Source organism: Gobius niger (assembly GCF_951799975.1).
Source record: "Gobius niger genome assembly, chromosome: 12".
NCBI lineage: Eukaryota > Metazoa > Chordata > Actinopteri > Gobiiformes > Gobiidae > Gobius > Gobius niger.
In genome coordinates, this window is record NC_136863.1 from 16,105,642 (window position 1) to 16,117,098 (window position 11,457).

Sequence of the window (11,457 nt, forward strand, 5' to 3'; positions counted from 1 at the left end):
ATCCACTAATGTCTAGTTTGATGAAAGGTTGGTATCACCGGATCTTTTCACGGCATAGTAAATACGGACAGTCCTGTCAACTAATGAGTCTTGAAGTTTCTATTTTTATCTCTAGTACAGGCCAAAACTGTTACTGTGTTGACCTTTGGAAAATAAGTGACACTTGTGAATTAACACTTGAGTCAACAGAGTAAGCTGCATGTCACGTGGTCATGTGATGTATTGTACCACTCCAACTGCAGCGATCATGACCAAGCAAAATGGTGATCTGTTTTCTGCTGTGGTTTGTTGGTGAATGTTTTAAACCTTGAATAACCTTGGCACTGACATGGTTCATATACAGTCATTTTAATAATCACATTGTTGAATATTAGTATATTACAATAATTGTGCCTAATACAAATCTCATGAATAAAATGAAGAATGCTTGGCTTATCTTCTTGGTTTATTATAAGTGACATACCGCAGCTGATTTCCATGCTCCAAACAGGCAGCTTTCCATAGACTTAAAGTACTCAGAAACTGATCAATATCTATTTGAAATGACATAATTAAACTAAATGGCTTTTTTGGCCAGCAGCACGATCATTCCCCCTGAAGGTTTCAAACAGTTACACGGCATCTTTCAGTCACCAAGAGACTGTTTACATTGCATTATGTTAGACTTGTACGCTGATCACAGTTGCTAATCATTCATTAGCATCTTAGGCAAAATACTTGTAATATAACATATGTAGCTTGTAATATATGCTTTAAGCATATAGTACCCCATGTTGTAGTAATTCCTGTTGCCTCTCTGTGACAGTATAAAAGTAAGAAAGGCAGGATCGATGAGCAGTTAGAAGCTTTGTGATTTCAATTCAGGTTCAGTTTGACATTATTTGCATTATAAAAATGATGGCGGTGGGTGGCGTTTTTTTAACGTGACTCACAAAAGCCGTTTGTTTGCCACTTAATCAGAGGAATAAAACTAATGCTGCTTTACTTTTTGGCAGCCGTATAATAATGGCTTTTCCAGACTAATAAAATGCTTTATGCTCTTTGACACGTGTGAAATCAGAGAGGAGATTTGCTTGTAACTTTGGGATTTTATTTTATTTATTTATACAAAATACAGAACAACACAAATATATAAATAAAAATTGAGAACAATAAATAAATACAATTTTACTGCTGTGACTGTTGGTGTCCAGCACCTCACATACCTAGATCATTAATGGATTTTTTTTGTTACAGTTTGTTGTGCGTGCGTAATAAAACCTGGCTTGTAAAATATTGCCATAAGGAACTAATGTTTCTATAAATATACATATCTCAAAAATAAAATCTCTTTTTACACACTTCCCTGTGTTGGTGGAGGCCGGTGGTAAATGAATCAATAATGGACAATTGAAAAGTGCTCAGAGAAGAGAAGCTGCATGAACTGCATGATGAACTGAAATATGAAAAATTACTATTTTAATTCATATTAATATTCATTTAATATTTAATGAATATTTGAAATAAACACTGCCACATCGGCAGTATGTTGGCGACCACATCTGACATTGTCACTTCTTGCGAAATCTACCATCAGTTGTTCAAACAACAGAAGAGGATAAGGCATTATGATGTAACATTCATCCTATTCAAAGTACCTTCTTGTAAATAATGTTGCTCTTGTTCTTTTTCATTCACAGAGTCATTAGAATTCAGAAGCCAGCGGGTATTTGATTGTGCCTCCTCCCATAATAAACATGAATAGCCCACAGTGCAATTCAAATTTCCAAAACTATCTTAACATCTTCAGTTTGATCTCCAATATTGTTTTTTACGGGACTTCCTGGTCCATTGTTTTGCAATACTTTGAGGGGGTCGTCACAAGAGGGGATGGTCTCTTTTGACACCGCACCTGTCTGGTCCCTGTTCGATTGATCTGGTTCCTGAGGAGGCTGTGGGGGATGAGGATGTGCTTCAGACTGGAATGGATCATATGGGTTAACCTCCTTACTTCTCTTTTGTCTTTTTAACATCCGCTGTTGTAACTTGTGCCTTACGTCGGCTGAGATTTCATCCTGCTTGGAAATGCTGAACTCTACCCCTTGAAATTTCAAGAGCCGAGATGCCCTCGTCGAGTAAAAGACGTCGTGTTTGTTGGGCCAGTCCAGCCACAGTCGCTGAAAAAGACAGTCCTCTGTGTCCCTTTGTCTCTACAAAGAAGCAGAAGGCCAAGTATAGGTGGTTAGAGAATGAATGCAACACTATACATATTTTATTTAACATATATCAGAAAGACTCACTGAATTAAACAGCTCTCCCTTTCGGTCCATGCACAGAAACCGTTTTCTTCTCAAATCAAATATTGACACAAAGTTGCTGGAATGAGTTTTTACTGGCAGAATAACTGTAAAATAAATGTAAATTTAAGACGATGAAGAGCATTAGGCACAGTATGAAATAGTAATGCCTACAGCATTTCTCTAATTTTCTTTATACTATTTAAAAATAAATTTCAATTGTTGATTTTGGACTTACCTAGGAAGTCTGGCCACTGGCTCCTTTTCTGAGATGCCCTCCGTTCAGTATGACTTGGAGAAAAGCTGGGGTGAGTCTGTGCTGGATTAGTGAGGGTGGTCTGTAGATCCCGGTTGTGCTGCCAGGGTTTACTATCCACCATTACAGACAGATGTACAGCAATCAACACGAAGCACAAAAAAGCTAGTGGCATGATCAATGGGACACTGTGCTCTCTGTTCACAGCGCTATATTCAGACCAGAGCGAAGCTTGCCACTGGAGGAGGAGAAAGTCCAACCGCTCTATTTAAATAGAGGGTCAATAAACTAGCTAACTCATTGACCAAATGGTGGTTAAGGATTCCTGCAGGCTCAAGAATCTATTCAACATGGACAGACACAGATTTTAACAGATGCAATTTTGCTAATGTACCTCAAGACACAAACAGTTTTTTTTCTGATTGAGTTTTGGAATACAAGGCAAAAAAAGATTTGGTACAAAGACAAATATAAAATAGGTCCTTCCATACACCGTCTATGCACTGCGGGGTGTTTCCTTTGACTCACCTGCTTATATTTAACTGTACTTGCATAACTTTTCCCTTCCTTTCTTCAGAGCACAGGTTTCGTATGGATGGGTTTCAGTCACATGACTTTTCATGTTATGTGTGCCAATTTGAGGACTTTTGACCAAAGATTTATTTGTTCTGAAATCATAATTGCTGTTTCATCACTTTGGACCCATGGATTTGAAAATAACACAATCTAAATATTTGAATTGAAATATGATTGAAATATGATGACAATTATATTGTTGAATTTACCATTTTTCTTATAGTATAAGGACACTGTCATACTTGGACAGAAGAGGGCGACATGAAAGGGACTAGATGGAAGCTGTCATTTTTTTACTCACCACTGCCATCTCAGGTCTTACGTGTAACTGCAGTCTCTGTGTTACGCTTGTGCATGACGGTGGAGATAGGTGAGTGGCAGTGCAGGCTTTTATTAGTGACAGTTGTGGTGAATAGGTCTGGGCGCATTCAACACATTAGGACATTGCTCGAGCATGTAGGAGGTGGAAAATACATCATTTTAACATTTTTGAATTCCGTATGGTCCCTTTAAGGCAGGGGTCTCAAACTCATTTGGACCGGGGGCCAAAAATGCGAACCCAGTGTTGGTCGGGGGCCGCAACAGACGAAGCCTTTTATATTAAGTCAATTATGATTTAGCAACTTTTTATTGTTTGCTATAATATAACTTAAAATAGACTGTACATTACCTATCTGCACATTTTTAAGCTTCCAGAGGTTTCCAATCAGCCAAACATTTGCTGAGCTTCTAGATTTGAAATTACAGATTTAGACAATTAGTTTTTTGTAATTAATCCCATTTTGGCTCTGGGCATCAGTGAATGATCTTTCAGGAGTCAGGTCCAGTTTCTGTCTGTGAGCCTTTTAAAGAAATGCAAAATGTACAAATGTCATTTTAATTTAATGTTGAAAAGCACAACCAGGGACTGGAGCTGATCATGAGCACCAGCAAAAGCATCAGCTTCAAACTTGTTTTGCTCTGTGTTAATTTTCACCCTGTCATATAATAAACACATCGATGAATGTGTGGACTTGGACACTTTTCCAGACTCTGGTGTGTCTGAGATCAGCTCAGTGAGATTCACCTCATGTAAATAATGTGGAGTCACTGACCTCTGACCTTTTTCTGACCGACAGTTAGAACTGATGGGGCTTATATTTTTTACTGTCAATGTTGCTGTCATTATTTGCAGTATTTTAATACATTTCCATATTCTCTATTTTTAATGTAACTATGGGTCATGTGTTCCCACATGTGTCCTTAAGATTAAATTCATTGACCTGATAATGTAGCTCTGAGAGAGAGATGGAGAGAAAAGGCTCCTCACTTTACTGTTGTGACGCTTTTAAACACTATGCAATGCAATGTGTTCGCTTTGCAATGTCCTAATGCTGGGTTTACACATGGGCACGATGCGTTACGAATGCCACGAATCCACATTCGTGGCCCAGGATCACGAATGTGAGTGGAATTGGTAGAGGTTTCACGCGCCGCCACGAACTGTTGCTGCGTGTTGTGATTAATGGCACGAATTATTACGCACTGTCACGAATATGCCTCCTGCACTGCTGCGTGCGGTGGCGCGCTGTTGCGGGTTATTGGGAATTGTCGCGTTCTGTCAAAAAATCTGCCAAGAATTGGGCGAATGTGGACAAGATGGCCTGCCGCGCACACCGGGTTGGAGGCGGAGCAGAGACGTCTCGCTCCGCCGTGCGCCCCTGACTCGTTGGGCTCTCGCCAAATCGGGATAAACAAAAAGTGAATAGACCATCAGCGTCGGGCTTGTCCATAAACTGAAGAATGGCAATAGTTTTTCAGTCTATGGGACAGTCACACCAGTTCAACCCCGCTCCTGTCAACGTGTAACACGGGCAAACAACAAACGCACGCGCTTCATGTCAGATAAGTCCGAGCAACAGCCGCACATTAAGGGCTGACTTTACTCCACAGAATAAGCATAAAACACTACACTCACTGTGCACTCGATCTTCTGAGGATCCGTCGTAGAACTCGCTGCTCTTAAACCTCTTTATCCATGATTCTCACTCGTCTGGTCAGTCATCAGCTCCAGTTGGAAAAACTTTATAATCCACAAACACAGGCCTGTCTTCACCTGCCCCGCGCCCACCGCCGCTTGCTTTACGTGTCTAAGGTTGTAAATAAGCCTTAACTTTTCCGTGGTGTAGCTGCTGGAACCACGCGCTGTTGTTTTGGTCAGTGGAGGCAGCGTGGGAGATGCATTCAGGGACAGCGGCGCATCTCCCTTTCTCTGTCTGATGTTTACATTCTCGCGTCCGCAGCAGAGTTGGCGCTACCGCGCGGTGCCTCATGGGAAATGTAGTTCTAACGTGTTTAATGTGATTTACCGGCGGGCCGCATATAATATAAATAAGTAATTATCTCGCGGGCCGCAAAAAATTACCTCGCGGGCCGCATTTGGCCCGCGGGCCGCATGTCTGAGACGCCTGCTTTAAGGCAAACATAAAATCTAAATATGTGTGTGTTTGTATGGAGGTGTATGTTTAACAGCACAAAAAACTTTTTTTGTTTGTTTTTTTACAAAAAGTATTTTATTATCATCTCAGGAATACAGTCAACTGCTGTGCACAGCACATACGTACAAAAATAAAAGGAAAACCATTTGTAATATAGTATTTTTCTCAATATTATATTTTTCAGAAATAAATGATTGGAGAAATCTGTTGTTTTAAAGTAATTTACAATCATTTCTATAATCTGAACTAAGGCAGAAGGTGAGGTATATGTTAAAAAAGAGGAAAGACTCCCCCATTGCAGGAATAGAAAACCGAAAAACACAAAGGCTGCCGGAGCTCAGGGGCACAAACATACAAAAATTCTCAATACCACCATTTTCCCACAAAACACCACTTTCTAAAACCAACTGTGCTCATTGTTAAATAAAGGACGAGGTTGTACATCATAGAGGAACCATGACATTATTTACGATGTGAATGTGCTTTTCACATAGATATGCTGATTCTTGTGTCAGCCATAAAGTCATTCCAGAGAAGCCATTGCAAATACATCTGCTCATGCTACTGAAGATAACTGAGGTGACACAATATTGCCTTTCATCACCCAAGAATGTGTCCCAAAGTAATCACATAATTCCCCAAAGCAACCTGACAAGAGTGATCATTCTTTGATCAGTAGCAACACTAAAAATAGATTGAAAAATAATCTTCAAAAATAGTGAAACATTGCACATGCCATTAAAAGAGTAGTTGCTTTCTGAGATCACAGTATTCAGTCTACCAGCCTAGTTTATTTGGAAGCATTTGATTTTTTTTTTTCTACCTGGTCATTTGCTACATTTACAACCATTCTTCTAAACCCAATCAAAGTCTTGCATTCCACTTTCGACAAAGGAGTGCACAGTAAATCAGCTTACACAGTCCGATAAAGCCCTGTTCTGAAGGCTTAAAATGAACTCACAAAATATTGTCTATTTTTGTATGAAACAAAATGATACAAGTGCAAAACACAAGTAACACATTCATGCTCATTTGAAACATATAATGAACAATTGTCTGGATGTTCAAGCTGGAACCTTAAGTGTGCAGAAATTATTGTTCAAAAACAGTTTTGTGTAAAGAGGTAAAAATAAAAATAAAAAATAATAATCACCACTTTATATTAGCTTCACTGTGTGCATGTTATTATTTGACCAAAGTGGCCAAATGGATAAGTAGCAAAAAACATCTTCACAAAGTGCAAAGTGTGACTTGCACATTATGAGACAATCAACACATAATGAGCCTTTATAGTCGAGACGAACAAATGAAATGTGCTTATGTCAAAAGCAAACGGACAAACCACCTCTATGAAGTTATCTACGTCACCTCTCTCCACTCCCATCATTGCCTGCAACCTGCCTTGCCCCTGAAAGCAGTATTCAAGTATGATATGCCGCATTCATACAACCTATTGCTGTCTTCATTACCCGTTTAAATTAGTTTCACAAATATGCCCAAGTAATCTGACAAGTTTAAAGGGGCAATCTTGCTTACTGATACAATGGTGTTCGAGTTCTGCCACACAGAGATTGACCTAAAACCACCAAAATCTAATGTGTCCTAAAATATTATGGATATATTTAATGTCTTTGTAAAAAATAGCTATCAATAATCACAGATTTGGACAACATTTAAAGTTAAATGTGGGATTGTCAAAGCTCCCTTGCAATTTTTTTTTCTTTCTTTTTTTTTTTTTTTTTTAGACAAAATGGCAATTGAATGCTCAAATCAAGCTTTCCATGCCTCTAGGAGTCTCCACTGAGTCCACCACTGCATAGAGTCTCAATTACTTATGGATGGAAAGAGAAATTAACTTCTAACCCTCCTCGAACCGGTGTCAAAGGGAGTGAAGTGCTCCATTCCCATTTCTTACATGAGCACCACATTTTTCACATGCAAGGGTAGGGGGTATGCACATGGGAATTCAAGGCACCTCTACCTCACCAAAGCAACATAAAAACACACCTGTGCTTGGTTTGCGTGCCCTGACAGTGACAGAGACAATCAAATAAATAACAGCAATGTTCGCAGTTACAGGCATTCTATTATAAAATGTCATGCACACAGTCCAAGTATTTTCCTCTTTTTTTTTTGTCTTCTTTTTTTTTTTTCTTACAGTGCTTTGAGGTAATAAAAAAAGATCCATTCCGTTTTTTCCACAAGTGCATTCAACTGACAGGGCAAAGCAAACCAAGCTATTGACCTTTAATATATTATAATTCAAGACTCCTCAATCTCTTGTCTTAAAAAAAGGTTAAAATAAATTAAAAAGCAGCACCAAATGATATGTCTATTTCTTCCAACTTAAAATAAGCTACTGAAATATACATATAAATGTATAAATACGTTGCTGCCACGATTATGTTTTATGGATGATGTTACCTGGGATATAATCCTCATGTGCAAATAAGGTTGTTATTGCCAGCTTTTGCTTGTCATATTCGTGGTAGGAAGTGCGTTACAGTCATGGCAGTTGTGGCCTTGTTGCCTCTTTTGACCCGGCCATGCTTGGTGAGAGCTAAGTAGAAGCCTCTGTAAACTTGAGACTCGTAGGCATTGTAGTTGTTCGGCAGCAAGCTCTCCTTGAACTTGCACTCATCATGGAAGACTGTCTGAAGAAAAAAAAAAACACACAAATGGCTGGTGTGAACTTGGCAGTGGAAAACAACTTGTTTTTTGATGACGTTATTCCTAAACATATTTGAAGACAGTGAACTTTGTGTAATGCAGAGAAAACTCCTCTATAGTCAAGTTAATCATTTTTCACAATTTTTTTTGCAATTCTTATCACTGTTAAAAGAAGTCCTTACAAATAAAAAAGAAAAGAAAAACCTTTTGAAAAAAACTACAGCTCTAGATGGAATACCATGTTTAAGATTGATTCTTGTAGTATTGTGACTGCAGTTGTACCTCAATAAGAGGGACTTAGAAATTGTTACATAACAACGTATCCAATGCAATAAAATAATCTTTATGTCAAAATACCACTGTTTGTTTTGTTTTTAACTAATGCATTTTCATCAGATAACGTCGTCTGATCTGCTACGAGTCAGAGGCACTATAGGTCACTTTTATTAAGGCAGCCGACCAACCAGCTGGTCTCAGGCAGGAGTTCCGTCCTAAAATATGACAGGCAAAATGAAAAGGCGGATCTTGCAGCAAGTGCGCCCTACTTTTAGAATCCCATCAACTAACATAGCGGAGCAATAAATGAAATACTGTGCATACCTACCGTTCCGTATAACCTTCCGCGACTGTTCATTGCGACAAACAGCTCACTCTTCACCCCATACAGGCTGACCACCCCCCTCTCCACCGTAGAGATTTCTATTAAGCCTGACACAGACAAAGAAAGAGCATAGATTATGACTGTTTCCCAGAGCCCGTACACCGCTGTCACAGCGCTGTGCTCTGCGACTCTGGGTGGAATCGTACACTGTGTCGCGCAGAATGCACAGCCTTTGTTCCATCATTGTTCTCGTGCATCTGCACACGTGTGTATCAATTAGACATATTGGGACAAATGCAACGGCCTAATTGGACAATTGCTAGTGTTGGTCATCTTTGTTGCCCTGCGTAAAAATGAGTTGTCCCTTAAAGATCCATAGCTGCATTCATTTTGCGGTTGAGCTATTAAGTGGTGGACACAAGTATTTTCCAATAGATTTGTCTTTACCATGGGAGAAATCCAATGCCCCCCAGAGTCAGATGACATAGGAGCATGCAAATTAATAGAGGGGAGACAGCCTGCTCATTCCAGACCCATGCGTAATGACTGCCTCTTCTTTATGTCTATTGCATTAGATTGGCGGAGGAAGTAGAACTCACTGTACTGGTTTTCATTATGTACACCGTTTATCCTGCCGTCAGGAAGGACCTGAAGGTGAAACCCGATGCCCACGTTGCAATAGAGCCTCCGCACTCGTTTGATGCCCAGTAAATAGTCATTCTCCCAGTTCAAGTCCGACTTCTCCCCGGAGATACCCAACATAGAGCGAGAGAACAGGCTCTCCCAACGTTTTTCCAGTGAAGTTGCATTTGTTCTGCTGCTTGATAAAGGGTACGCTGACACGACCCCCAGTAGTAAGCCCAGGAGAAGCACCGCGGTCAGCGTCCACTGCGGCGTGCCGGCCTCGCAGGACATACTGACGAGGAGCCTTTGCGCAACGGCCATCCGGTTTACCTTGGGGCCACGTGGTCCAAATTAATGACCCTAAAAATACCAGTCTTCTTGTTTTGCTTCCTTCGGCATGTTGGCTGAGGGATATTTTTGGAGCGCGGAGCAGGGCTTTGGACATGAAACGCGCTCCCCAGCGCAGTGGAGGAGCGGCAGAGCTGGGGGTGATGGTGGTGGTGATGGAGATGTTGGTGGTGGTGATTACCATGTTTTGCTGCTCCTCCGTGCGCGTCTCTCTCTCTCGCTCTTACTATTTGCTCTCTCTCCTCCTTCGGGGTCCTTCTAGTCAGCGGCGCTCACCAAAAGCCCGCTGAACCTGGCAATGGCTGTGGCATTCCACATGGCATCACGCAGTCTTCACCCTGGTGTGGCGAACACTCACTGTGGGGCTCAAGTCTAAGACTCAACAGTCTGCTGGCTAAAGTGGAGAATATTATTGGTAGAGTACAGGGGGCCTGGGACTAGATGTGGTATTAAGGCCGCTCCTAAATTGGGTCGGTGGTCATATGTCTGTCAGGCCGTTTCCTTATTTAGAAGGAAGGTGTTAAAACAGGCCCACTTGTCACCGGAGAGCAATGGCAGAATCCTTGAAGTCCCACTTCTTTCGGTGTGGCGAACAAGAAAATATACTCCTGGTACTTCTTGATACAATTGTACATGACAGCACTGGGGTACGATAGGATCCAAGATTGCGCACAGAGTAGCTATGATACTAACTTAGGTATCGGGTATTTAGTGGCATAGGCACATTTTCTTTACAACACTTGACACTGGCGCGGAGCTACGAAGCTGGTCATGAAATGACACGCATAACTGGGATGCTTTTCCTGGCAGGAAGGCCTATCACCTTTTCCATGTAATAGATAATGCCACAAGCGTATGCTCATACGTCAGGAGTTACAGCGCGTTAGCGCACTGGCAGTTCCTCTCAGTTTCCTTATGATGGCACCACTTCCAAGCATATAGCAGTATGATAGTTGCCTTGGTTAAGACGCAAAAAAATAGCTTGGAAAAGACGCACAAACAACAGTGATTTTACCATACCATCTTTTATTGTGTATGTTCCGGTTTTCTAGATTTGCAACGGTTTATTTTTTCCTTCTGAAAAACAGTATTATTGGCACAAAGATGTGGCCTCCAACAAAGCCATTGGCACTCAGTGGTTTAAAATTAAGCAAATATTTGGTCAAAAGGAGGGACATAAATTGCACCATTACTTGGCTAATCAGCATTGTAGCCTAGATACAGTATAGGCTAAGTAGCCTAAAAGAAATGAGTAGCATTTACTTTTTTTTTCTGTTGTTATTGAAGTTGCTGCTCCAGAGTTGAATAACCTCAGAGACAATTGCATTATAAAAAAAAAATGAAGATGGGTTATTTCATTCCATGTCCTTATCTGCAGCAGAACAAGTCCATCAATGACCCTTATGAAGTTCTCCAAAATAACAAAATAAATTATAACCTTGAGAAACCCATCTATACAAATAATTTATAATTTTCACAGAAACGGCATTTACCTGCACACCTGAGAGATGCCGACAACAGTTGAATATGGTGTTTTGGAATCAAAGCTTAATAAATAACATACATACAGTATATACAAATGTGAATGGAAAAGGCACTTAAAACATGTTTACTGTAATCGTTAAGAAA

At 40.4% G+C, this 11,457-nt stretch overlaps 2 protein-coding genes across 2 annotated transcripts; both read right to left on the bottom strand.

Annotated features, from left to right (window-relative positions):
- Positions 1-1,628: 1,628 nt before the first annotated feature.
- Positions 1,629-2,975, bottom strand: LOC306971559 (uncharacterized protein). The gene is made up of 3 exons (XM_079567875.1): positions 2,515-2,975; positions 2,280-2,383; positions 1,629-2,189 (listed from the first exon to the last, which is right to left on the bottom strand). Exons 1-3 carry the CDS (start codon positions 2,705-2,707, stop codon positions 1,758-1,760), a joined length of 729 nt encoding a protein of 242 aa, XP_079424001.1. The 5' UTR covers positions 2,708-2,975; the 3' UTR covers positions 1,629-1,757.
- Positions 2,976-5,855: 2,880 nt separating this feature from the next.
- LOC306971139 (fibroblast growth factor 4B-like) lies at positions 5,856-10,649 on the bottom strand. Its single transcript, XM_079567296.1, has 3 exons — positions 9,456-10,649; positions 8,860-8,963; positions 5,856-8,239 (listed from the first exon to the last, which is right to left on the bottom strand). The coding sequence occupies exons 1-3, from the start codon at positions 9,799-9,801 to the stop codon at positions 8,063-8,065; spliced, it is 627 nt and encodes a 208-aa protein (XP_079423422.1). The 5' UTR covers positions 9,802-10,649; the 3' UTR covers positions 5,856-8,062.
- Between the last annotated feature and the right edge of the window lie 808 nt (positions 10,650-11,457).

What these genes read in the sequence shown, in the direction of transcription:
- LOC306971559 (XM_079567875.1), bottom strand. Translation starts at nt 2,707, where the DNA reads ATGCCACTAGCTTTTTTGTGCTTCGTGTTGATTGCTGTACATCTGTCT. An exon ending in CCAGTGGCCAGACTTCCTAG is followed by an intron (nt 2,384 to 2,514) that starts GTAAGTCCAAAA and finishes TTTATTTTACAG; the next exon opens with TTATTCTGCCAGTAAAAACT. An exon ending in AGGGAGAGCTGTTTAATTCA is followed by an intron (nt 2,190 to 2,279) that starts GTGAGTCTTTCT and finishes GCTTCTTTGTAG; the next exon opens with AGACAAAGGGACACAGAGGA.
- LOC306971139 (XM_079567296.1), bottom strand. Translation starts at nt 9,801, where the DNA reads ATGGCCGTTGCGCAAAGGCTCCTCGTCAGTATGTCCTGCGAGGCCGGC. An exon ending in ACATAATGAAAACCAGTACA is followed by an intron (nt 8,964 to 9,455) that starts GTGAGTTCTACT and finishes TGTCTGTGTCAG; the next exon opens with GCTTAATAGAAATCTCTACG. An exon ending in GCGGAAGGTTATACGGAACG is followed by an intron (nt 8,240 to 8,859) that starts GTAGGTATGCAC and finishes TTTTTTCTTCAG; the next exon opens with ACAGTCTTCCATGATGAGTG.